General features: G+C 39.9%; 1 protein-coding gene across 6 annotated transcripts; it reads left to right on the top strand.

The window, feature by feature from the left end:
* The first annotated feature begins 108 nt into the window (after window positions 1-108).
* On the top strand, window positions 109-27,605 carry Psme3ip1 (proteasome activator subunit 3 interacting protein 1). 6 transcript variants are annotated; one of them, XM_078032363.1, is made up of 8 exons: window positions 222-480; window positions 9,252-9,345; window positions 9,878-10,019; window positions 10,548-10,646; window positions 11,048-11,170; window positions 14,749-14,881; window positions 18,172-18,236; window positions 25,679-27,605. In XM_078032363.1, the coding sequence occupies exons 3-8, from the start codon at window positions 9,893-9,895 to the stop codon at window positions 25,894-25,896; spliced, it is 765 nt and encodes a 254-aa protein (XP_077888489.1). In that variant the 5' UTR covers window positions 222-480; window positions 9,252-9,345; window positions 9,878-9,892; the 3' UTR covers window positions 25,897-27,605. The 6 variants fall into 6 exon arrangements, with proteins under 6 accessions (XP_077888492.1, XP_077888489.1, XP_077888490.1 ...); XM_078032364.1 differs by lacking the exon at window positions 9,252-9,345 and adding an exon at window positions 3,491-3,557; XM_078032366.1 differs by lacking the exons at window positions 222-480; window positions 9,252-9,345 and adding an exon at window positions 109-215.
* The last annotated feature ends 114 nt before the right edge of the window (window positions 27,606-27,719 follow it).

Raw genomic sequence — 27,719 nt, 5'->3', positions numbered from 1 at the left:
AGCCAATTATCTTTCAAGGATGGTGTCACGTGAGATCCCAGCCAGGCCCGCCCCTCAGGCGTAAACTGCCCAATCCCCTTGCTGAGGAGTGACTGGCCCAATCAAGTCTCTCCGGCTCGCTTTTGGGGCACCGGATTTCCACCGTGCTCTTAAGAAGGAAGAGAGCTGTTGATTGGGTTAAGCCGCCGGAAGTGGGGCGGAGCTTTGTTGTGGCGGTGAGGAACAGGAAGCCCTGAAGGGTCAAAAGGAATACAAAAGCAAAGGCTATTTTCTTTCTTTCTTCTCTCTCTCTTTTTTTCTTGTTCTTCTTCTTCTTCTTCCTCTTCTTCATTTTTTTTTTAAGTGTGAGCGACCTTTGAGGTGGCAGTTTGGGGTGGGCGCCACCGAGGGGAGGGAGTCTCGCCTCCCGCGCGCTGGTAGGTGAGTGCGGCCTGGGTCCTGGCCAGGCGGCGAAACCTGGACCTATTCGCCGAGGAGATGGTGAGCTGCGCCTAGTGTTAGGGGTAGTGCCAGGCCTGTTCTCGGTCCACGTACTCGCAGGGTGTCTTGAGTGGCCGGGGCTTCGAGCTCGCGGGGCCCAGCCTGCAACGGAGCCGAGGGAGCCTGTGGGAAGGCAGCTGGGTGGTCTGGGGAGGTTCCCTGAGCGTCTCCTGTCGGCTCTCTCCACTTTTCTACTGGCCTGGGCCAGCTGTGTCCCAGAGGTCTTGAAACAGCTCCAGGCTGCTCAGGCGACAGGGAACTCCTGTTGGAAATGGGATAAGTGCAGCATGGGAAACACATTTATTATGTTCATTTGCTGTGCCAAGTGCATTTTCTTGTAACTGAAAGATCGAGAGTCGAGACTTGGCATTTGAGAGTTGTTGGACCTTGGGAATCCCGCCCACCCCGGAGAAAGGGGATACCTGTTCATTCATAGCCGCGGGGAAAACACGATCTGTGGCCCTTAACTTAAAAATGCATATTCTCAGACCCTTACCCGCAAGTAGTCTGGCGGAAAAGGTCTTAAGTGGGACCTAGGAAGCCAAATTCAGCCTGGTGGTCAGATTCTTAATGACCTCTTTTGTATCAGCTATGAGATAGGATTTGTCTATTCTTAAGTTATTTGGCTGATTTTGGTGTGTCCGCAGGGACACCATAAAGTGGTTTGGAGAGCACTGCTGCTGAAACGTTTGAAAGAAATCCGTGTGTAGACTCCTTCTGATACAAGAAATTGAGCTGAGATAAAGGCAGCTTTTATATATTCCAAATAGAGCCCAAGATGAGCTGTGAACGGTTTGTGAATATCTGAAAGTAAAGGCTGCCCCAGTTTTTTTCTTTACTGAAGTCTTAATGCCTTTACCGTGTGGGGAAATTCTTAAGGTTTTTAAGAAAGAAAAAAATTATGTCAAGACCATGTACTTGTTTATTAGTCTTCACTTTTACCTTCCAAGAAAGTTTTCGGGCGGGATTTCTGAGGATTGAACACAAGGGCACTTTACTACTATGCCACAACCCCAGCCCTTCTTATTTTTTATTTTGAGACTGTCTCACTAAGGTTGCCTAGGGCTTCACTAAGTTACTGAGGCTGGCCTCAAAATTGGATCCTCCTACCTCAGCCTTCTGAGTAGCTGGAATTACAGGTGTGCACCAGGCTTACCTTCTGCAAATCTTGATGTTTGGTTAGGGTCAGGCTGCTGCTTCTTAAATTGAAAAACCACATATCTGATAAACAAAGTAATTTAAGTGTGTAGTTTGGCCATAGGCTCAATCATGGTGTCATGCCTTTGTGAAAGCTAAATTTAACTTTTTCAGTATGTTTACTCTCAACATTTATCTGTCTCTGCCTGGCACAACATTTGTCTTATTTCTTAAATATGATTAGTTTTTGTTTTATCTTTGTCTTTGATTATTTTGTATTTTCACTGATGTGTCTATGATTTGTTTTTGTTCAGTTAGTCTAGTATTTATTAGACTTTTTTGACTCTATGGATTAGTGTCTTTCATTAGTTATATAAAATCCTCATCCATTTTATATTCACAGATTGCTCTGTCCCATTGTTTATTGTTTACTGTAACAGACTTTTCTATTTTATATGTCTCTGTTTTTCTACTACATTCTGGATAATCTCTTCATTAATTCTCTTATTTCCAGTCTGTTATGATACTCATCTACTGAAATGTTAAATTCAGTTATTGTATTTTTAATATTTGTTTCTTTATTAGCAGTGCTGGGGATCAAATCTGAGCCTTGCTCATGCTAGACATGTGTCTATTCTTGAATTTTTTTAGTTCCTGAACCAAGAAATTTGAGTTTGCCACTTTTTTACTGTTTCTTATTCCCTACTACTGATTTTGAGGTTTGATTTTTCTTTCTTTAAAGATAGTAAGCATAGTGTTTTATAATTGATGATTAATTTCACAGTGTGAATTCCCTTTGGGTCTGTTTGTGCTGTCCATTCTTGCTTTTTACTTCCAAGTTCACTTTTATCTTGAGGATATCATAGTTCTTTGGGGTACCAGATTAAGATGGAGAGGGAGGTGGTTATCAGATTCCACATTCTGCCACATGCTGGCATTGAAACTGTGGCTTTCAGGTCAGATAAATCATCAGGATGAAATCCACTGTGAATATTAGACTTAATTTATGATTTTTAAAATCCTCCTAGATTTTATTCAGGTTATTTACTATCTTGTTAGCTATTCTATTTCAGAATTATTTTTAAAGAACTTTTCAACTTTAGGGTTGGGGATGTAACTCAGTGGTGCAGCACTTGCCTAGCATGTGGAAGGTCTGGGTTCAATACCAGCATTCAAAAAAAAAAAAATAGTGAAACAGACAAAAGAAAAAAAATATCAATCTTTTTTAATACAGTAGTGGAGGATTGGTCTTAATTACCTAGCCTGCTTTTTCTAGAAATCAGGATCCCCTTCATTGTGATTTTTGGATTGTATAATTTGTGATTCTTGCAATCCTAAGTGAAAGACGACTTTTTCTTCATTAAACTTCCACAACTTTAGTGCCACAACTGTTAAGCTTCCTTGTGGGGCATGGTGGTACGTGCCTGTAATACCAGCTACTTAGGAGGCTGAAGCAGGATTGCAAGTTCAAGGCCATCCTGGGCAACTTAGATACTGTCTCAAAACAAAAATGAAGTCTCAGGATGTAACTCAGTGGTAAAGTGCACACCCCTGAGTTCAATTCCCCCATACTACCAAAACAAACACAAAAAAATAAGCTTCTTTGATGGCTTATTCTATTCCTTTTCTTAACTCTTGAGTGCTTGACTTCCATTCTTAGCATTTAACTGTGTTCTATTTTTCTTTAAATTACTCATATGCAACCTTATCTGTTACTGAATGCAAGTTCTCTCACTAAAAAGTTAAGTGTCTGTTCAGTACCTAGCATTGTGCCTTGCACAGAAGAGGTCCTTGAAAATCTCAGGGAGGCATCATATTGGACATAGAAATATCTGTGCTAAAAAAGTTTTGATATGGCCGGATTTCCTTCCAGTTGGAAAAACTGCTATTTCCCCCCCTGTGAGCTCCAGATGAAGTAGTGGATTTACAAGTCACAATGGGTAAAAACTACAAGTAACATAAGAAACATGAATAATGAGGGTAGTGTTATTTATATTCTGAGAGGTACATGTACATTGGGAAACCAAGGAGCAGCTAAGGGAACCAATATTTAAATCAGTGCTAATTTCTTTAATATGTATAGATGAATTCAGAGTAAGTGCATATCAAATTCTTGTGCTTTGGAAAGCTAAATAAACATAATTTTAGCTAATTGAACATTTTTTTTTAGATGCCTGGAATGTGGCTACAAACTGCTCTTCATAATAAATATTTAAAACAGATTAAAGCTGAGCTTGGTGGTGCATACCTGTAACTGATTCTGGGGGTTGAGGCAGGACGATCTCAAATTTGAGGGCCTCAGCAGCTTAGGGAGGCCTTAAGCAACTTAGCAGGAACCTGTCTCAAATTAAGAAAAGGAAAAAAGAAAAAAAAGGACTGGGAAAGCAGCTGAGTGGTAAAGCACCCCTGGGTTTAATCCCGAGAATCCCAAGACATTCAAACATAATCTCCTTTGTACTGGAGTATATTAAATAAATTCTGTGTTAGAAGACTGACTTTGTCTAGTAATTATTTTGTCTAGCAAAACTAACAGTGTTTTCTGTTATGAATTGTTATTCTCTGAAGTTTTTTTTTAAACAAAGTCTTGACGATTTGTTTATTTTAAAAAATATTTTTAGTTGCAAATGGACACAATACTTTTATTTTTGTTTATTTAGTTTTTTTTAACATGGTGCTGGGGAACAAACCCAGTGCCTTGCGCATGCAAAGCAAGCGCTGTACCTCTGAGTCACAACCCCAGCCCCTCTAAAAAAGTTTCTTAGTAGAAGTGCCTTTTGGTCAGAAATTTTTAGTCTTTTTTATTTGGAATATAGTAATAGTTAAGTTAGTTAGATGGCAAATTCCTCTTAGTTGCCATCCTGAATTTTGAAGGACAGGGTGATTTAACATCAGGGTAAAAACATTGGAAAGCAGTAAACTATATATGTACTGACAAGGGAATGTATTGAACTATTATTTTTGCTATTCTGTGTGAAGCCTTAGAACATCATAACAGAAATCTGATCTCTTCTGGTGTATTTTTACATGTGTAATCTACCTAATTTTAGAGTTAAAAGGTTATGGTGGCCAGTGATGTAAACACCGAAGGTAGTCTGCCATCACAAAATTCAGTTCCCTAGGAAATCAGATCTCATTAAATTGCATCATGGCACTAGATAAGTGGAATGATTTTTCAATCAGGTATAGCAATTATTTGGGGGGAGCAATGTAAGCTTTGTATTTTAAAACTTGCAGAGTGTGCTAGATAAGACCCTGAGCCCATTTCACCTCACCAATTTGGAAATTAAATACCAGTCTCTAGCATAAATACAGTAGTGTAGTATTCCACAGTTTCTTTGTCCTGAAATACAAGAACTTTGTTTTCTTGATTATCAGGCAAATTTGAAAACCATGGACTTTATTTGTGCCAGTTTGAAACTTTTAAATTTGGACAAAAGAATTTTGGTATGGCTTTGATTTTCCATGAATCCTCTATTTGAAGAACTTAATCCTTTTAAATATAATATAATATTAGCGTGGGGGTGTAGCTTAGTGGGAGAGTGCTGTCTAGCATGCATGAGTCCCTGCGTTCCCTCCTTAATACCACAAAAATAAAACAAAGTTATGTTTAATTTCATAATTAAAAATGCTACCCGAGTAAAGGAAGGTTGACCAGATTTACTCTAAAATTTAACACAGTAAAAGCAAATGAGCATTCCAGCATAAATCCACTGCATTCCTAAATTGATTCTCCCCGACAAATGGAACCCAGGGCTTCGCATATGGTAGACAAGTGCTTTCACACTGAGCTACATCCCCAGCCCTTTTTTAGTTTATATTTTAGACAGGGTCTTGCTCAATTGCTCAGGTTGGCCTTGAACTTGATCTTAACCTTTATCAGCCTCCTGAGTAGCTGGGATTGTTGTCTTGGCCTGCATTGATCTTGATAGATAACCATAATCCTGGGATGTTTGTTTTGATGTTTTAAATTATTCTAGCAAACAAAAGGGAAAAAGAAGAGACTTGTGAAAATTTAGCTAAACAGTAGGAGTAAGTCAAGGCAAGACAGTTTCCCAGCTCTCCTGTTTACTTCCAGAAAGAGGTTGGTGAGTGGGAGGCACTTATCACTTCACTACTGCAGAATAAACCCATGGATCTTGAACCCTTCAAAGAAAAATACACTGTACAGCAATGCTTCTCAGTATAAGATTTTTAATCAGTTGGAATTATTTTATTGGGGGGGTGTTGAACCCAGAGGTGCTTTACCAACTGAGCTATATTCCCAGACCTTTTTATTTTTTTTATTTTGAGACAGGGTTTCACTAAGATGCTCAGGGCCTTGCTGAGTTGCTGAGGCTGGCTTTGAACTTGCAATTCCCCTGCCTTAGCCTCCTGAGGCAATCCCTTCCCCCACTTGTAATGTTTGTTTATGTAACTAATTTATTTTTCCCCTACTACAGATGGTATTGAGTTGAGTGCAGATGGTATTTCTCTTCCTCCTCTGCTTGAAATTAAGAGACTTGTGTTCAAAATCTGTAGTAATGGGAAGCTTTTCAAAGGTTTTATATATTGTGTTAAGTGTTTTACATGAACTATGTTATTTACCAGACAAAAGCTTTATGTTATGTAGTGCTGTTTTGATCCTTGCTGTTAAGTATAGTCTGTTGGTGTAGACACCAGGGCTCAGAAGAGTTAAGTGACTTGCACACCATCATACTAATAAGGGGCAGAACCAAATTTTGAACACAAGTCTCATAATTTCAGGCAGAGCACATAGTCTTTATCATTACCTGTACCTTCTCTTGATAAGGAGACTATAGATTAGTTGAATTCAAGCAGATGTACTGAAAGGGGTGTAAAATTAAGCTTACTTATTGGCAGTATTGACAATGAAGGTTTGAATCCTGAAAAGACCTGAATATTTCTTTCTTCTTTTTTTTTGGTACCCAGGGATGCTTAGCCATGGAGCCACATCCCCAGTTCTTTTTATTCTTTGAGACAGAATCTCAAAATAAGTTGCTAAATTGTTGAGGCTGGCTTTGAACTTGCCATCCTCCTGCCTCAGCCTCCCAAGTTGTTGGGATTACAGGCATGCACCACTGTGCCTAGCAAGACCTGATTATTATCCAGAATACTCAGGACTATGGCTACTTGTTTATCAAAATTTTCTGTCCATATCTTAGACCTTTCTTAATGTTGAAAGTGATCAAAATTAAATATTCAGAGAGCCACTGGTGGTGTTGGAGGCAGGTAGGGAACTGCAGCAGTTGAAGTGCCAGCAAATGAAGAGCTATGGAGGAAAATGCACATTGAAGAAAGATAAAGTATTGGTTTAGTCTTGTCCCTTTTGAACTCACAGAAAACCACTGCTAAGTGTGACCATCTACCTTGGCTCAAGTAAATTCAATACTTTGAGACAATTTTTTGGCTGTTGATGGACCTCTATTTTATTTACTTATTTATGTGTGGTGCTGAGAATCGAACCCAGTGCCTCACACATGGTAGGCAAGTGCTCTACCACTAAGCCATGACCCCTGCCCTTAGTTGCTTTTCTTTACTTTGTAAGGTTAAGCAACTAGGAATGTTTGGCCCAGAAAAGTAACAAGTTAGGAGGAACAGGGAGTTAGCATCAAACAACTGTCCTGTTGTCATCTTGGAAAAGATTTGGCTCCTTCTTGTGTAGTCCCAGTGAATTGAACCTATTCTTGGAGTTCATAGGGAGACAGATTTCAGTTACTTTAAGGAGGAAGGTCAGGCCTGTCAGAGAAGGCTTGGCTGCCTGGAAAGGGAGTGCAGTAGTCCATCTTGAGGTTTTGAAACATGAATTAGGTGCCCATCTTCTAGGTATGTTTGGTGGATTCAGATGCTTGGTAGAGTTATAGGGACCTGTCTTCTCTGAATTATTTGCCAAGACATAGGTGGGGGGAAAAACAGAGCTAATACAGGGTGAGAAAGGAGAGCTATAGCAAACAGTTATAATAGAGTAAGAAAGGGGGAAATTGAGAGTCCAGTATGTCTCTCCTATCCATTAGAGCCCCACCTAGTTTGCATTTCCTCTGCTAGGAATATTTAATAAATTGTTGACTTGTTTTAGAAGAGGTGATTCTGCAGACCTTGAGGAATTTGGGATGTGACACAGAGCCTGAACAGTTCTGCTTTTGTAATAACCCTCTGGATTGAAATGTGGTGATGAGTGGTAGTGGTGAGAGTTGTCCAGGATGTGCTGCTCATGTGGGAACAACAGCTTCTGTCAGTTGATTTAGGTTTTTTGTAGTAATTTTCACAATTCTCTCTTGTTGTTATGTTGTACTAAACCTCAAATAGTAGCTTTCAGGCTGAGACGATTACTATTTCTCTTGTTCTGAATGTTAGAGTGTGTTTGCTTCATTTCTAGCTTTATTAAATAAGAATGTTGCATGAACATTCTCAGCATTGGAATTTGATGTAGAAAAAAAGTTGAAATTGACATGCTCTTGTTTTCAACCAAAAGTGGTGGTTTTGGGGGAGAAATATGGTAAAAGTGAGTAAGGGTATGATTTTTTTTTTGGTACCATGGATTGAACCCAGAAGTGCTTAACCAGTGAGTCACATCCCCAGCCCTTTTTAATTTTTTTTTTTTTTTAATTTTGAGACATTTTGAGACAGGGTAAAAAAATGCCGAGGCTGGCTTTGAACTTATAGTCTTCTCAGCTTCCTGATCTGCTGGGATTACAGATGTGTGTCACCATGCCCATCTAAGAGTAGGAATTTTTGATGTCAGGTTTGGATTTGATTTTTGGCTCTACCATTTACCATCTTTATTTCCTTAGACAACTGATAAAATTTCTCTAACTTATTTTTCATTTGTTAAGAGATAATATTTCTTATAGGGTCAACATTTATGTAAATACAAAGTATGTAGTATGTGGTATGAACTTAGTAAATACCATTACTTCATTTAATTAATTTTTGGGGGGTATTGAAAAGACCCAGGAGCTTTTTACCACTGAGCTACATCCCCAGCCCTTTTTTTTTTTTTTTATTTTTTTTTTATTTTGAGACAGTCTTACTAAGATGCTGAGGCTGGCTTTGAATTTATGTCCTACTTCAGCCTCCTGAGTAGGTGGGGTTACAGGAATGCCTATCACACTCAGTTATCTGTTTTACTTTTGTGATAGCAGACTTTCTTTCTTACTTTTAGTAAACTTTATTGTTTTTCTAATTAGCAGTCATCCTTAAGTGGACATTGGGTTGAGTATGTGCCTCTTTGTTAGGGAGTAATGTGAAGAATACATAACACATCAGAGGATGGTTAATTCCACAATTCTTTGAAAGGAAAGAAACCAGCAAGCAAAAACAGAAAGAGACTTAGTTTAAAAGGAATAATATACACTATTTTATCTTTATTTCCTTCTCCCCTCTTCTCTAAAGAAAGGTCCAGGTAGATGAAGAAGATACATAGGAGACTGGGAATCTTCTGCATAAAGACGTGCATAAGATGGTCAAGATTGTTGTGTGAATGAGAAAAGAGAAGGAATGAAGATAGAATTCTAAGTGTGCAAACAGAGTGTTTAGAGGGAGGGTGGTTAAGAGGATTTGGCTTGATAGCTTGGAAAGTGTGTGGGAGACCTGGGTTCTTCTAGTTTCACTCTCCATTCCTGGTTGTGTATCTCTAGGCCTATTACTTCCCTGCTGTACAGCCTGGACTCCATCACTAAAGCTCTTTGGGTACCTGAGATTCTCATCTGAATTTCTTGGAAGCGAGAGCAGGTGAATCAAGATAGGGACCTGTCCCTGAAACAGGCATTTCAAGAAGGAATAATGTCAAATATTATGGAAATGGGAATTGGGGAGGGAGGAGAGAAGGTAAGGCAAGGGCAAAATACTAGGGACTAATGGAGCAAATTATTTTATATGCATTTATAAATATGTCAAAATAAACCCCACTATTATATATAACTGTAATTCATTGGTAAAAACATTTTTGAAATAGTATAGAAATAAAAGAGGATGAGAGCTGGGGAAAGGGTGAGATGTCCAGGAGACCAGTTTGTTTGGAATAGAGGGACACTGAGATTTACTGTGAAACGCCAGGTAATGAGAATTATTCCACGTTCTTTCACTGACTCTGTAGGTAACCTGATAAATTAGGGAAAATGTAATTTTGTCCTTTCAACAATGACCTAATAAATTAAACCAATTGAGGAAGAAAACATTTTAATCTATTCCTGGATGAAACAGAGCTCACTTGTTTCTCTTTGAAATTTTAATTGCAGTTCTTTCTCTCTCCCTTTTTTGGTAGACTGATTGTTCTAGTATGGATGGAGGGGATGATGGTAACCTTGTCATCAAAAAGAGGTTTGTATCTGAGGCAGAACTAGATGAACGGCGCAAAAGGAGGCAAGAAGAATGGGAGAAAGTTCGAAAACCTGAAGATCCAGAAGGTACATAGGCCTGTGGTTGGACATTTACATAGTGATCTTTAATCCTTATAGTGCCTGCCACATAGGCATTGGTTGTCCTTGCTTTAGAGTTGAAGAACCGAGGCTCAGGGGGAGCTGTGTAAGGCTTCTGTGGCACACTGGGGTGCTCGCTCACATCTTACTCTTTCTTCTCTCCCACACTGGCTTCCGGGAGATTCTGCTAGTCTGTTCCATCTGGATAGGTGAACCCACAGTCTGAGCAGCTGAGAACACTGCTGCTGTGGAGGGTGTGGGCTGATCCCTCAGCCACATAACTGTCCCAGGCATGGGCCCTATTGACATTGGTAGTTGGCCTTTGAGAACCTTTGACCCCTCTTCGAGAGCCAAAGGGAAGCAGTGGGCTTCGTGCTATTTTTGTGTTATCCTCACCTTCAGATCATGCAGGACTTGGCTTTATATTAAAAATTCCTCATGATTCCAAAATAGTATGAAAAAATTCTAAAGTGTGTATCTCCCCCTCCCCACTCTATCTACTCATCTTTCTTTCAGAGTGTCCAGAGGAGGTTTATGACCCTCGGTCTCTGTATGAAAGGCTACAGGAGCAGAAAGACAGGAAGCAGCAGGAGTATGAGGAGCAGTTCAAATTCAGTAAGGTTCAAAAAATACAGCGTCCAGGGGACTCTACAGGGTCTTTTTTGATCGCTTTTACCTCATGTAACATTCTTTCTAACTAGCAGTGGAATTGTCTTGATTATCTCATCTCCAGATGCTCATTTGGTGGAAAAGAGACAGCCTTCTGCCTTCTAGACCACATTGAGCATTTTGTTTAAAGCTCAAGATACCCATTTAAATTCTATGCTAATATCTAGTAATGGGAGAAATGCCTTGATTTTATGCCACATCATCTATCTAAAAGCCATGGTGTTTAACAGTTCTTTCTCCTAATCCCCTGAAGAACCTGCAGTTTATTAAAAAAAGAAAAAAAAAGTCTTATTTGTCTATATTTTCCCTTGAGCTTACTTAGTGTTCCTTTTAAATTATTTCCTCAGAAAACATGGTAAGAGGTTTAGATGAAGATGAGACCAACTTCCTTGATGAGGTTTCTCGGCAGCAGGAACTTATAGAAAAGCAACGAAGAGAAGAAGAACTGAAAGAATTGAAGGAATACAGAATATCCTTTGTACTTGGAGGGAAATCTGTACAGTGTTAGTATTCTCATAAATATTTGGTGATCTTCAAAGTATTTTGCAACTCTACTCCCTTTTCAGTTCTTTGAACTCCTGGGCCCTGAATGACTGGTAGTGATCTGCAGGGTCTGTGTTGTTGCATGCAAGAGTTTAAAAAAACTGTAATCACAAGTCCGCATTCTTTAGTATTGAGTACAGGCATAAATCCAGGAGGTAGCTGTGTATATTCCTGCCTTGTGGAATCAGGCTCTTGAGACAGGGCAATGTAGTCAACATCATGCAGGGGAAAAATTGGCTTTTGAGTTACAAAAAAAATTTTTTTTTTTTTTTTTTTTTTGCAGTGCTGGGGATTGAACCCAGAGCCTCATGCATACTAAGCCTATGTATGCCCTCTGAGATACACTCCAGGCTCTGTGGGTACCATTTTTTTTAATAGCACTTGTCACTATCTGAAAATTGTCATTTGTTTTTACTGGGTTGTTTTATTTTTTACTGCTGAAATGCAAAGTAAGCTCCATAATCACCAGGACGTAAGCTGGGTGCAAGTGGTGCACACCTGTAATCCCAGTTATTTGGGAAGCTGAGGCAGGAGGATTGGAGGCCAGGCTTGGTAACTTAGTGAGACCCTGTCTCAAAATAAAAAATAAAAAGGAGCTGCGAATATAGCTCAGTGGTAAAGTCCCCTTGGGTCAATCTCCAGTACCACAAAGCCACTACTGCTACTACTACTAGCAGCAATAACAGAAAGACTTGACCACTACTTTTCCCAGTGCCTGACATGTAGTATATTCTTAGGAAATATGTGAATAAATTAATGAGTGACTTTAGATGTCAATGTGGCCTCCCTAACCTTTTTTCTTCCTGTGAGGAAATTTATTTAAATATTTCAAGCTAATATGTTGAATAACCTCACTACTGTGTTGAAACAGGCTTCACCTCTGATAATAATGTGCTTAGTTGGTCTTTTTTTGCAGGAAGTGTGCAGTTGGTTCCATTTTGAGTTATGAGAGAAACTGTGCAGATTCCCTGGGATTGTGTTTGGATATAAACTGTTTCCAAAAGTCCTAGCTTCCATTCTCAGTCTGTTAGTAACATTCAGATGCAGCTTGAGGATAGGAATTGATGGAAAGTTACTCCTCAGTTTCAGCTGTAGGAGTGAGACTGATTCTTTTGAACTCCCCAACCCTGACCCTGATGACCCCCAAATAGTATTGTGTGTTGATATTTGTAGCAATGGACAGATACATGTAGTACATTGCTTCAGACCCAAGCTTTTTCCTTCAAGGAAATACATTAATTTAACACTTTTCATTTGAATAACATCTTGTTTTAGGTTGGCAGCAAGTGTCTCCCAAGGGAGCGTTCTGGAGAGTAGGGCTGTGTGAAATGCCCTTCAGTTTTCAACTAAAAGGAAGGAAAGAACAGAAACTTTTCTGTCCTGTTAACATTACAACATATTACAATACTACAGAGGCTCTGAGGGATGTTGGATTTGGCTGGAAACTTGGGAAGTTCTGACTGTGTAGAAAAACTGACAAAAAGCCGACCTCACCCCTGATGTATAATGCACTGATCCCATGAATACAAGCAGCCAGAGATGAGTGGAGATAGGAGAGGAAGAATTAGACATTTGGTTATTGAGGCTCTAGATTAGGAGCTGGCTCGTGGCTTTGCATACTTTGACATGATACATCTCATAACATGATACTTCTGAATGCAAATAAACTATGGTTTGTGCCATGTAAACAACAGCACTTTAGTTGTTAAACTAGTAGTTAGTAATATTATGTGTATTTAAAATTACGCAGTTTTAAGAAATTCTTCATCTAAAGAATTCCTTGATATTTTTGAGGTATGTGTCTATTTTTAAAGCATTTTGAGGGAAAAGGACTCAAGGAGGGAAAATCTTGTGCTTTAGCTATGGAACAAAAATAAGATTACCACCTCTCTCCCTGCCAAACAAAGGGTGAGACTTTTCTTCACTTTAAAAGAATAAAGGTTAAGTGTTGTTCTTTGTCTGGGATCCGGTATTATAAATACATATATGGTTTTGTTGTATTTTTCCCATTTTTGTTTTATTTTTTCAATATTTAATATTGAAAGTTCTCTTTGAGAGTTTCTGTTCCTTATTGATGAAGTTGCAGGTAAAAATGCATCAGGTGGGCTGGGCACAGTGGCGATGCCTGTAATCCCAGCTGCTCGGGAGGCTGAAGCAAGAGGATTGCAAGTTCAAAGCCAGCCTCAGCAAAAGCAAGGTGCTAAGCAACTCAGTGAGACCCTGTCTCTAAATAAAATACAAAATAGGGCTGGGGATGTGACTCAGTGGTTAAATGCCCCGGATTCAATCTCTGGTACACTCCCCCCCACCAAAAAAAAGCTTCAGGCTAGTGTTTTTTTGAAATCTCCATTTCTTTCTATTTTTTAAACAATATTAACATTCAACATTAGCATATTATGTTTTTATTGATGAATTTGAGAATAGTACTGAGCATTTTACACAATGCCCATCTAATACTACAAATATTTAAGCTAATTAATGTTGTAGGAACAGAATTGGTGCCTAAAGAATGATCAGAATGAGCATTTCCTCGTTTGTGGTACCCAGTTTTCTCTATAGTTCAAGGACACAGAGATAAGTAACCTATATTTTTGTATCTAGATTATGTACCTCTGCCCACCTCTTTGGGCTGCTGCTTGGATTCTTGGGCACTAGATGTCACTATTGTTCAGTAAGTTACTTAAGAACTTATACTGTGGCAGAATACTCTGTTTTCTAATCTGTCATGAGAAAGAAAAGAAAAGAAAAGGGAGCCAAGGGGCTGGCAGAACAAGCGAAAGTGACAGACCTTGAGAGTGAGAGGTTGACATGGGGCATGAAACAGTGATGTGACAAGCACTCTGCTTATGCTTGGGTTATGTTTGCACAGGATTTCTTATTAAAATCACCTTAAGAGAGTGTTAAAACGACTCTTGGGCCTCTTAGAGGCTTATTCAGTAGTCAGGGACAGGAGATAGAAGAGGGAGTCTTCATGTTTAACGAGCTTTGAGGGAATTCTGGTGTTGCATTGTACGAGCAGAGCGGGAGTTAGCCTTCATGATCCAAGTTTGAGTGCCACTGATAGTCCTAAAGACATCTGCAAAATCCAGTTTCACCCTTGATAGGGAGAAGCACATATTTTAAGGGAAACCATAATTTCTCCCTGTTTCCTTCATATTTCTTAAGATCCTTGTTTTCTCCTCAAGCATGTCTTTGGTAATACTGGGTTCTCTGGATATGCTTAGATTTTCATTGAAAGTCAGAGGAAAAAGTTACTTGCCTGTGTTATTTTGGACTTGATATACTGTGTCCCTTTGAGGTCACCTTCGTTTCTGTTTAAATCAGCTGGATGTAACAGGCAGAATAAAGAGGTAAGGGGCTGGGTTTTTTTTTTTTTTTTTTTAATAAGTAGGCCAAACATGATATGATACAGCCAAAGGGCCAGTGGATTATATTTGTTGTCCTCCTTTTGATTACTATAGTCCTGTGGCTTTTGTTTAGTTTGACCCTTAACCTGTAACTCACAGCAATCTCAACAAGGTTGGAATTTCTGCAGAAAACAAGAAGGAGGTGGAGAAGAAATTGACTGTGAAACCCATAGAAAACAAGAACAAGTTCTCCCAGGCAAAACTGTTGGCAGGAGCTGTGAAGCATAAGAGGTCAGCCAGCACTTCCATATGTGAATCTTCCTCTGGCCGTGTCATCTGAAATGTCACTTGTATGGGATCAGAGCAAAAGATTACCTAACATATGTCTTTGTGAGGTTCCTTCAGCGTGCTCGCCTCCCTGTCTCCTTCCAGATTCGGTGTCTTCTGTGTCCTCTGACCCTTGTATCTCTCATCATTTGTTCAGCTAAGAAATAGTAGCTGCCATGTGTCGGGCATTGTGTTAAGTGCTTCTGTGTTTGGTCTCATTTATCTCTCACATTTTCTACGAAGTACAGATTATTATAATCTCTGTTTTACAATGAGAAGGTGGAGAAATTGGGAGGTTGGAGAACTTTTATCCAAAGTCACACATCAATAGAGCAGTTCAGTATTTGAGCTGTTGTGTTTCTAGACAAGTGAAGTAGCAAGTTCCGTGCAAGAATTGTGTATAGGGTCACGGGAACAAAGGAGGAAAGTGCACGACGCTGCCTGGCGGTGCACGGGCTCGCAGACTCACAGGCTCGTGCAGGAAGTTAAGGAGGCATGAAAAAGATGCTGATAGGGTAGGACACTAGGGCTTTGATAGACAGATAAGGGAGAGAACGTTCCAGGCAGAGGGAACAGCTGCTGCAAAGGCATTGAAAGAACAGAGCAGCTGTGACAGGGTTATGGAGCTGGCTTTGGCTTGGTTTGATTGACATGGCAGTGTAGCACTACCTAGAGATTTTGATGGTTCTTCATCAAGTTTGCTCTTCCCTTTCCAGATCCTGAAATGGCACCATAGTGATTGAAACAGGTCGTGTCAATTTGACCATCCAGACCATGGGCAGAATGATGTTTAGTTTAAATGCAGTCTATTAGGAAAATCAATATGGTATATTGGCAACCAGCCACACGTTTTGAAGGGAGTGTATTGATGCATTCTTGTGGTTTGGCACATCATCCATCTGCTGCAGATGTTCCTAGGAGCTTTGCCTACTTGTAAAATGTCATCACGGTACATCAGCTGAGGAGAGGGGATATCAGTAGCTTCAAAGGGCTAACAATTCATGGGTTATTCTTTGCTCAAGCTTCTACACAAGGTCCAGTGTTTCTCAGGATTTGGACCTGGGTCATTCTTCCTGGACTGTGCCAGGCATTTAGTTACCTCTTGGCCAGTGCTTTTGCTGGTGCAGAATGGCTGTTGTAACTGTCTCCCTTACTTAGTCTTTAGATCTCCTTTGGAAAGGGCTCTGTTAGCTTATTTAGTGACCTGAATAAAACCCCTCTTAGGTTTTGAAAATACATTATTTAATGTTGCTTTGCAGAGCAAAGCAATGAATTAGCCTCTTGGAGGCAGGAGTTCCTAACCTCCCCTGCCCTGGGTTATTAGAGTGACCTAAGAGTCTGTTAATAATGTGTATTCCCAGGCTTCATGAATTCTGGTTCAGTAAGGTTCAGTAGTCTATGTATAAAAGCATAAAAACGAAACAAGTATCCATTTCATACCTTCTCCAAGTTTTTTCTCAAAGACTTCTCCCAAGTCTTCTCTCCAAGTTTATTTTATTTATTGATATAAATAGCTGTCAGATAACTAGCATGTTCATGTGAAGCCTTTCTGCTCAGAGGCTTCCAAAGTTATAAATTTTCCTCAGCTTTCATTGAACACAAGTTGTATATTTTCTTCTTGTATTTTAAACTTTGACTTAGGAATAATTTAGAATTATTTTTGAATTTCTGTAGTGAGCTAATTTAACTGCATACACACATACACACACACACGTATTTTGTGTACTTTGCAAGGGCTGGAGATCAAGCCCAGGGCTCCCGGCGTGCTAGGCAAGCCCTCTGTCACTGTGCTGTATGCCTAGCTTGCTTTCCTAGTGATTTCTTGATTTCCTCCATAAACTCCTTAGAGTAGTCAGTGCTTTTGGGTAAGGCTGTTTTCCTAATGTTAATGTTTCCCTTGGTACCCCTTTTTCCATTCTTTTACTTTTTTTGAGGGGCTGGGGATCGAACCCAAGGTTGCTCTACCACTGAGCTGCATCCTCATCCCTTTTTGTTTTTATTTTGAGACGGGGTCTTGCTAAATAACTGGCCTCAAACTTAACAGTCTTCCTGCTTCAGCCTCCCTAAGTAGCTGGGGTTACAGGCATGCCCCCCAACACCTGGCTCCATTCTTTTAGTCTTTCTAAGTATTGTTTGATTTTCTTTTGTTAAGTTTCTAGTTGTGTCTCTGCTTTTATTTGTTTATTTTATTTTTTAATTTTTCTGGTGCTGGAGATTTAACCCAGTGGCAGTGGTGCCCTGTCTCCCACTGAGCCACATCTTGGCCTTTTAGACAAGTTCTCGATAAATTCCTAAGCCCGGCCTTGAACTTGCCATACTCCTGAAGTTTCTAAGTAGATTTAGTTTATTTATTTTAATCAGTATTTTTTATATCATTTCTACCGTCTTAACATTGTCTGTTTATTTATAATTTTTCTTATATTCTTGTTCTGGAAAAACATGACTGAGAAATCTTAAAATTGCAAATCATTATTTTTCTTTCTACTAGTTTGGATTTATGTACCCTAATAGAAATAAGCTTGAAATTTACCAGGCATACTTAGCAAAACCTAAAGTAAATAGCTATCTCACTTCCCTGCAAAAAATATGTGGACCTTAGACTCTGTAGTTACAGTCCCATTCTTTCTTCTTTATGTGCTACTATTGTCTGGGTCTTCAGTATGGTTGTGTTTAATGCCACAAATTACATGTTTGTTTGTTTGTTTGTATGTTTTTTAATAACACTTGTTTAGACTTATATTTGTATTTACTACCTTCTCGTTCACCATCCCTTCCTTTTGGGATGGATTAAGGCCTTCCTTTTGGGATAATTTTTTTCTTTGTTAAGAAGTACACTCTAGACATTCTTTTAGTGACAGTCTTTTGGGTGACTCTCAGAATCTGTAGCATGTTATTGAAGATATTTTCTTTAATCTTTACAAACTTAAGTAAATTTTTGTCATTTGTGAACCTGTCCACATATTCTTGAATTCCATCTGTGGTTCTAATTGAACTGAATGATAAAGATAACCAAAAAAATCAGAAATTTATATACTTCACCTCTTGGATTTTATCAGGAGTTTAAGTTGTCTTTTATAACGAGTTTTATAATTGGAAGGAGATTAAGAACCTGAAATGAAGGCTTTTCATTTCAGATCATCCCAGCTCCTTGAGGCTGCGTAAGATCCATATAAATGGTTTCTAGAGCTGCTGATTTCCTAAGCTTTTATCCCCAAGATTGGACATAGCTCAAATCACCATGGTTTTTGTTACAGCACAGAAAGTGGCAACAGTGTGAAAAGACTGAAACCAGACCCTGACTCAGATGACAAGAATCAAGGTGAGTGGCAGCCTTCATTTCTTTCTTTTACTCATAATAAACATGAAGCACCATAAAAGGCTGGCATGCACTGAATCTGTAAATGAGTACATTTAAATGTCTTCAAATAAGCCTGCTAGATTTAATTTGCCAACTATTTTATACCAAACAGAATTTATACCCAAGAGTATGTGAGCTGCCCTGCAGAAGTAATATGTTAGAAACCAGTGGAACTGATAAATGACAGTTGTGCTCTCTAAGGAGTGCTTACAAAGCCCTGGTCTCCCTCAAATGTCAAGTTTCTTGAATTCACCTGGCTTGTTACCAGTAGGAGGTAGAATGCCTAGCTCTCTCTCTGATTGTTATTGGGTTGACGCTAAGTGCTTAATACAGTCTCCAGAAGTATGCTTTCTTTGGGTGGTTACTTTTATGCAATGTCTCTGCCTCTGTTTTAAGTTGTCACAAAGTTGTAGGGAAGGGGAATGTTTCTGGGGGCTGGATTTGGGATGAGAAATTCAAGATTCTCTTTTCAGTTTCACCTGACTCCCTATGGGATTGAGATTCTGAACATCTATCTATAAAACAGGGCTTATGTTTATTTCTTTCTCAGAAAAATAATGAATGCTTTTAAAAATGTTTCTGCAGAGTACCAGTGATAGCAGGTTGTTGCTGTTAGTACTCTTTTGCTCTAGAACCTACTTTTAAAAAGACCTTTAATGGCTGCTCATGGTGGTGCACATCTGTAATCCCAGTTGTTTTGGAGGCTGAGGCAGAAGGATCACAAATTCAAAGCCAGTCTCAGCGACTTGATGAAGCCCTAAGTAACTTAGTAAGACCCTGTCTCAAAATTTTTAAAAAAAGGATGTGTGTGTGTGCTGAGAATGTGGTTCAGTGATTGAGTGTCCTTAGGTTCAATCCTTGGTAACAAACAAACCAAAAAAAAAAAAAAAAAACAACTTTAATGTAGAGGCTCCCTTCTATCCATATTCCTTCGGTTCAGCTCTCCTTTCCACAGGGAAACAGTGTTATATTTTTCTTCTGTATCCATCCAAAACTATTCTGTTTATATACAGAATACTTTAAAATACTCTATTAAAGATAATTTGAAACAGACTCAATATAATAGTGTATTGATCCCTATCACCTAATTTCAACAATTTTTTAAAAAACTTACTTTTGCAGTATGGGGATGAAATCCCAGATCTTGCACATGCTAGGGAACTTTCGCTCCACCGCTGAGCTTCTCCTCCGTCCTCTAACAAGTTTTAACGTGTATTCTGTCTTCATTTATGCCTCCCAAGTGTAATATTTTGTGACAAGTCCTAGACATCATATATTTTCATTTATAATTCTTTAATTGTATTCTTCAATATTTATTTCTGAAAAGAAGTTCAATATTCTTCAATATGAGTATACTCTTCAATATGTATTTCTCAAAAGTTCTTTGTTTCATTTTAATAAATTGTAATACTATAAATATATTACAATAATTTCCTTATATCTATTATTATTATTATTATTATTATTACTACTACTACTGCTACTACTACTATTACTATTACTACTACTACTACTACTAATTTTCCTAAATTACCTAAACATTTTTTGGTAGTTATTTTTTTAAAAACCAGGATGCAAACAAGGACCAAATATCATAAGCCTTTAAAAAATATTGAAATATAATTCACATCATAAAATTCACCCTTTCAAAGAATACAATCAGTGGTTTTTAGTATGTTCACAACGCCATACAGCCATCACCTCTATCTAATTTCAAAACATTTTCTTTTTTTCTTTTTTTTTTTTTTTTAAGAGAGAGAGAGGAGAGAGAGAATTTTTTTTAGTATTTATTTTTTAGTTCTCAGCGGACATAACATCTTTGTTGGTATGTGGTGCCGAGGGTCGAACCCGGGCCGCACGCATGCCAGGCGAGCGCGCTACCACTTGAGCCACATCCCCAGCCCTAATTTCAAAACATTTTCAACACTCAAGAAACCATATTCCATTAGCAGTTACTCCCTGTTCCCTTTTCCTCTTAATCACCAGCAGCCACTAGTCTACTTTTCATCTCTGTGGATTTGGGACCATTTCTTATAAATGGAATCAAGCAATATGTGACCTTTTATGTCTGGCTTCTTTTTAGTTAATATGTTGTTTTTGAAGTTCATCCATGTTGTAGCATGAATGAGTACTTTTTGCTAATGGCTGATGATATCCGTTGCATAATACAACATTTTGTCCATTCATTAGTTGATTAGCATTTGGGTTGTTTCCACTTTTTGGCTAATTTGAATCATGATGCTTTGAATATTCATGTACAACTTTTTGTGTAAAACAGCTTTTCAATCTCTTGGGTATATACCTACAAGTAGAATTGCTGGGTCATTTGGTAATTCTGTGTTTAACTTTTTAAGGAGCTGCTAAGTTTACTTTTAAATGTAAAAGTTACTTTTCCAAAGTCCTTTTTACTTTGAGACAGGGCCTCTTAAGTTGCTGAGGCTGGCCTCAAACTTTCAAACCCTTCTGCCTCAGCCTCCTGAGACATTGGGATCACAGACATGCACCCTTGTGCTTGGCCAATCTTTGATACCCTTTGAGTTAATTTTTGTACATGGCATGATAAAGAGATCCAGTTTCATTCTCTGGTGATATTTATTTGTCCCAGCACCACTTGTTGAAAAGATTCTTCTTTCCTCCAGTGCACTGTCAGGGTGTCCTTGTTGAAAACCAATTGAACATAAATGTATGGGTTTATTGCTATGTTCAATTTTCTTTTGGTTAATCTTTATGGCTGTCCTTATGCCATTGCCACACATTTTTGGTCACTCTGACTTTCTAGTAGGTTTTGAAATTGGGACGTGTCAAGATTGTTTTGGCTATTTAGATTCTCTTCCATTTCCATCTGAATTTGGGGATCAGCTTGTCAGTTTCTGGGGGGAATAAAAGGAGCTGAGATTTTTATGGAGAGAGATTGGAATCTGTAGAATAATTTGGAAATATCACTGTCTTATGACATCTTAACAATAGGCTAATATGTCCTTTAATACAAATTTAATTGGTTGGTCTTTAAAAATATATTTTGGTGGTTTTCTTTAATTTTTTTTTTTGTGTGTGTGAAGAAATTGGGTTTGTCCTGTGGGGTTTTCCATACTCTTTTCATGCTTCTGATCATTGTTTAAGTTTTATTTTACTTTAACTTACTCTTGTGTTTATTGCTTAATTCATTGGTTTACCTTAGGAATCTTTGCATATCTGCATATAAAGAACTTCTTCATTACATTTTAGTATTCCTTTATACTCTTATACCAGGGAATATTTATCTTATTTTTTATTCATAAATATTGTTTCTATTCTTTCTATTCTGGTGTTTTAATAATAACCCTGTCATGCATGATTTTTCATTTGTGTGAATATATTCAGATTAAATACTTAAAAATAATTATTGGGTCAGAGAGACTATATGCGTTTGTATATGGAGAAATAGTGTCAAATTGTCACTCAGAATATTTATCCCAGTTTACACTTTCATCTACAATGTAGGAATTCCTGTTCACTGACATCTTTTTAATACATAGGAACTTAGATGACTGCTTTAATAGGATAAATGTATATATATAGTTGGCCCTTGTATCTACAGGTTCTACTTCTATGGATTCAATTGAAAACAATTGAAGGAAAAAATTAACTCTGTACTGAAGTTGTTTAGATTTTTTTCTTATTATTCCCTAAACAGTCATTATAACCACTATGTATGTAGCATTTACATTGTATTAGGTATTATGAGTAATGGAGAGATGATTAAAGTATATGGAAGTATGTACACAGGTTGTATGCAGATACTGTACCACTTTTTACCAGGGCAGGGGGTCCTGAAGCCAATCCTGAGGATACACATATACTTGATTGTGATACACACACACACTCTCTCTCTCTCTCTCTCTCTCTCTCTCTCTCTCTAAATGGGAATCTTAAACACATTTCAGCTAGTAGACCACTTGCCCTGTCTCTGTTGCTTCCCTCCCTGTTTGAATGAGTCACTGGAAGGGAAAACTGTGGCTTCTTTGAACTCTGTTCGGTACTTTTTTCAGAGCCATCTTTTTTGTTTTTCTAAATACCTTCTTCCAGCCCCCACATGCTCGAAGCAGAAGTTAGGCAAGAAGTATCCTCCTTAGCTAGGAGGAGTTAAGGCCCCATGAGAAGAATGCCCCCTGAAACTTGCTTCAGAGTCTTGTCCTCAGCAGGAGAAGGATTTGCCTCTTTGTCCCTCAAAAGATAACTGGGACCCAGAGAGATTCAGTTTCCCCACTGAAGACTCTGGACTTGGCCTGAGCAGAACCAGTGAATGCAAAGTTGGCTCCATCTACTCCCAAGTCACGCATCTGCCCGAATCCCAAGAACATTCTCTGTTAGTAATTTTCTGTAATAATTTGGTATGACAATGTGGTCCAGCAAATACAGAAGTTGGCAGGAAACTTCACCAAATGGGTGAGATCAGAGGGCACCATTTTGTTCTCTTTGGACTGCTAGCTGCTTTTGGAATGAAATTTGTCAGAGTTGCATTGCAGTCTTTTTTTCTTTCTTGAAACCTCCTAGATAATTGGAGGTTTGGGTCTTTTTACTTAAACTCTTCTGATCCCACAGAAGTCCAGATTCCTTGGTCGTATTTCTACAGCTGGCTTCCATTATTCCCTTAGGCCAGCTCTTATCTTCTCTAGATATTCTGAACTTGAGCCTTTTTTTTATCAGCCCCTTAAATTAAATTCATACTTGATAAAACAAAATGCCTCACTGAATAGCATTCCCATAAATAAGTTTCCTAAGTAATTGACTCACATACCCTAATAAGATATATATTTTTAAACAACCAAATATTTCTGCCAGAATACTGAAAGTATGTATTCTGTATGTGATATATGATAATGGTAATGAACGTTCAAGTAACGAGAATGATATAGCTTGATGTCATGTCTCAATTTTAAAAAGAGCATCCAATTTTTACTACCCCTGCCTACCTGCCCCCAGGTTCATCACTTGCAGTGGAACTCTACATTTCTTTTCTTTCATGTTTGCATTCTCACACAGTAGACGTTCTGGCCTATTCTGTGCCAGACCTATGCTGTGCGTCCCAGGGAAGAAATAGTGAAGAGCGAGTCCTTGCCGTCCAGGAGTTACAGTGAGTGAGAATTCAGACAAGCAGCCCGTCTTGTCATTTGGATTATGCATTCTTCTTCAGTTTTCTTATCTTTAAAATAAATGATCTTGAGGTTACAGTGATGAGTGAAACTTTATCTCCCTGATTTAAGTGGCTCAAGATACCTTTTGAATTTTGTACTTGCCTTTTTAAAAAATTATTTGAATCAGTAATATATGCACATAATAAAAAGCTCAAAAGGGGTAAGAGTGTGGAGTGAAAAGTCAGTCTTCCCTCTTCCCCCAACCATTGGTTTCTTTCCCCTGAGCAGCCACAACTACCATTTTTTTAAATGTATTTTTTCAGATACTATCGTACACTTGCACTGGCATCTCTGTTCCCCCTCCCTCCAAATTGTAACTTTTACACACTGTTCTTCCTGTTGGCTCTTTTCATTTTTCACAGTATCGTGGAGATTTTTTAATTCCAGTACAGAGATGCTTTATTCTTGTTGCTGTGGTTGTTTTTGCAGTGTTGGAGATGAATCCATGGCCTCACTTTTCCAGTAACCTGCACCCCAGCCTGACATGCTTTATTCTTAGCTGCTGACTAGAAGTCCATTACTTAGCCAGTCACCCATTAATGGACAATTTTCGCAGCCTTTTGCTACTGTGAACGGTGTTGCAGTGAGTGTTCTCTTACGAACATCTTTTGAATTTGAAGGCCATTGCCAAATTTCCTATATTCCCTCAGCAACATTGAAGTTACCCCTTCCTTGCACATTCCTGCCTAATATACTGTTTATCTTCCTAGGTTTAAAATTCATCTGTTTCTTTTTCTGTGAACTGTTCATATCTTCAGTCCGCTTGTCTATTCAGTTGTTGATTTTTTTTTTTTTAAACAGATCAGAATTCCTTATACCTTGAAGACACTAGCTTTTGTGATATTTGTTGCACTTATTTGCTTCTGCCTGCTGGTAACGTCTTCGTGATCATTGTCAGCTTTCCTGTTACTGACATATCTGTGCTTTAACATTACGTAACTTTAGCACCTTTTTTCTCCTTATTGGAGCTCCACAGGGAGCAGATGCACTGAGCTCCTGAATTCTGTGCACTGGCTGTTTGACAGCTCTTTTGGCTTCTTGGGTATTTTTCAGTGACCCCTGGTTTCATATCCTTGGAACCCAGTCTCTTTTTTGCATCTATTTGAGGTATCTATGAAAGTGAGGTGTTGATATAAGGTCTAAGGCAAAGCCCAGAGGGAGCTGTGCTTGTCAGCACAGGGCAGTGACAGATGAGCTCAGCTCTCCCTCTCCAGTGAGCTCTGGTATTGTTGTAGGATAGTCTCTTTGATTTAGACTTAGTTTAATATTTTCTACTCTAAGTAGTCTATAAGCTTGCCAAATCATTTGACTTCCTCCTCCGTCAACAAGGCTGATCCCTACGTGGCAGGTTGGTAGGGTGATAAAGCAGGCTGGAAACATGCGAGGGAAGAGGGGATGGAGGAGAGTTCCTAACTCCTCTTCAGCCATCAAGTTCTGCATCTCCTAGATTGAGACGTGCGTGCTGTCACTGCAGTGGCAGAGTAACTGTGGGCTTCCTGGGAAGAAAAGAACTCCAGATCCTTGGTGAGAGTTGTGCGTGGCCCTAACCTCTTACCTGACTGGCTTCAGTTTTCTCTTTCTGTAACAGAGAAATGTGACAGCAAGGCACAGTAAACCCATTTCTAGATCGCTTATCTTTCTCTCTCTCATCAGGGAAAAGTGGCTTTTCTTAATAAAGAGCATTATTCTGCGGCTGATTGGTGGCCTTCACCATGTGTCCCTGCTAGCCAGCGTGTTGACCGTCTGTTAATCTGCCATCACCCCTACTGTTGAGCATGTGGAGCCCTTTATCTCCCCGTGGCTGTTTCTGCACTAAGAGTGATTAAGGAACGAAATTAGACATGAGTTCCACTTGCTGCGAGGACAGGGAATCAAACCACAACAGACAACACTGCAAGGGGTTCGTTCTGTCTCAGAGCTGGTGGGAACGGAGAATGTAGTCAGGTTCTGGGGTTAGAAAGGCCTTGGCTCAAGGCCCAGCCCTCTTCTTTACTGGAGAATCACTTCATCTCTTGGAGCTGCACTTTCCCCAGTGGTTTCCTCATCTGTGAGACAGAAGGCCGAGTCGAGCCTGAACAGGGTTGTTGGATCTGTGTGGCTTCTGGGGCAAGGCTTCGGCACAGTGCCTGGCACATGGTAAGAGCCTCTCAATTTTGGAAAAGAGTGATGAGTAACTTGTTGTCCGTCCTTTTTTTTTTTTTTTTTTTTTTTTTTTTTTTTTTTTTGCAGAGGCTCCGTCCTGCGTGTCTCTTGGAAGCTCCTCCTTGAGCGGCCCCTCCATCCACTGCCCTTCCGCTGCTGTCTGCATCGGCATCCTCCCAGGCTTGGGTGCCTACTCTGGGAGCAGCGACTCTGAGTCCAGCTCGGACAGCGAGGGCACAATCAACGCTACTGGGAAGATTGTCTCCTCTATCTTCCGAACCAACACCTTCCTCGAGGCGCCCTAGCTCCTGCCCCCTACCACAGGGAGCTCCTCCCCAGAGTGGTCACTCCGTCCGTTCTGCCTGCGGGCGTTACCTCCCTCAAAAAACTCCTTTGTCTATTTCCTGTGCACACCGTGACATTTTTAACCTAATCTGAAAATGTGCCAGAATCCACTTGTGACCCAAACTGCTTGGTTTCTCCTTCCATCTCAGTGCAGGTGACCCACCTGTCCTGCTGCCTTTCTTCTGATGTACTGGGGCAGGGCCATTCCCAGCAGAGGTCCCACTGACAGTGTCCTGGGAAGACAGGCACCATCAGGCTTGCAGAGGGTTTTACTGCTTTCCCAGTTTTCCTTTGTCCTTTCCCAGTAGCACAAGGAAGCAAGGGCAGTTATGGGACAGGTGCCGTCTGTCTAAAACTTAGTGTAGAAGAATGTGTTGTTTGGTTCTGCCTCACTGGGGAGCATGGAGGGGAAGAGAGCTGGCCAGGGTGGAGCGGAGCACCTCCCTGGAACTAACCCACCTTGATGTTATGTGTGACGAAGTAAAGATTATAAACCGGATCTGCAGGGGACATCACTACACAACCCGGCCTTCGTCTGAGGTTCTTCCTTACTCTTGCCTCTTCCTCTCCGCTCCGTCCAATCTGAGTCATGGAGGAAGGGAAGGAAAGCGTCCATCTTCTACTCAGACCTTTTCTCTGCCTGGCAAATTATTTTGTTTTTGTTTTGAAATAAAGGTTTTAGTTTAAGATTCTAAACCTTAGACAAACATGTATAGGCCTTATTTAATCATGGCCAGAAACCAGACTGCTTGTAGGTTATAATGAGATGACTTATCTCTAGCAGCTCCTGGGGTCTTAACATTGCCAAGTATTGGGACACGCCTGCCTAGTGTGACATCCTCCACTCCACAGAGGCCCTTCTCTGTTTGATGCATTTATTGTAGTTGTGGCTTTTAACTGTTGAAGCTGTTTCTAGCCTCAAGGTGCTGGGTTAGTACTTTTCCTTTATTCTTTGCCTGACTGCTCTTTAAGCAGCCAAGAACCAGAGAGACTGTGCCCCCTCTTTCTCTCCTGGCGGGAGAGGGGCTCGGCTGTGGGGTGGAGGGAAGGGGAGAGAGGGCGGGAAGCCTGAAGGACCGTGTGCTCCTCCGCCTGCACGGTCTTCTTTCCCTTGGGCTCCTGCCTTGGTTGTTGCTGCTTCCCTGGGTGTGAGACTGTGAGACACAGAACGTGTTGGCACACGGGTGCCAGCAGGCAGAGGAGCTACTCGGTTTTAACGTGGGCAAGAGGCCCCTGGATCTCGTCCAACCCACTTTTCCCCTTCCAGCGCCGCAGTGCTCTGGTGCCCATCAGCAGATGGCGGCTTCCCTCTGCCCGTAACTGACGCCTTATAAATTCTGCCTCCTTTTCAGGACCTCTCGGTGCTAATTGTTCCTGACTGTGAGAACGGTGCGTCAGCTCCATCCTAACAAACAAGACACTTAGATAAAACTGTGTAGGCACCTCTGCCTTGGCTTCATTGTTCCTGCGACTGTGCTGCTGTTATCACAGCATGTACCTGATGCACCCTCACATGGTTTCAGGAGGCAGGCCGGGGAATCACAGTCACTATGTGGTTTGACTTCAGAGGCCATTACTATACCTCTTGGCCTCTGTTGATGTTGGAAGAAGTCAACAAAGGGTCACGGGATTGAATTGTACTTAAGAGCCAGTAAACCTGTCAGAACGAGCTCTCCTGTCTGCATCTTGTGCTTCCAGCTCCCGGTCTGTTGCATCTGGATTGTGCCATTTCATTATAGTCCATTGTACACCCCAAAACTGAAACTTACCTTCTGTAGAAACT

Source organism: Ictidomys tridecemlineatus, chromosome 15, assembly GCF_052094955.1.
Source record: "Ictidomys tridecemlineatus isolate mIctTri1 chromosome 15, mIctTri1.hap1, whole genome shotgun sequence".
In the NCBI taxonomy this organism is placed as follows: Eukaryota; Metazoa; Chordata; class Mammalia; order Rodentia; family Sciuridae; genus Ictidomys; species Ictidomys tridecemlineatus.
This window is presented reverse-complemented; position numbering and strand designations above follow the sequence as displayed.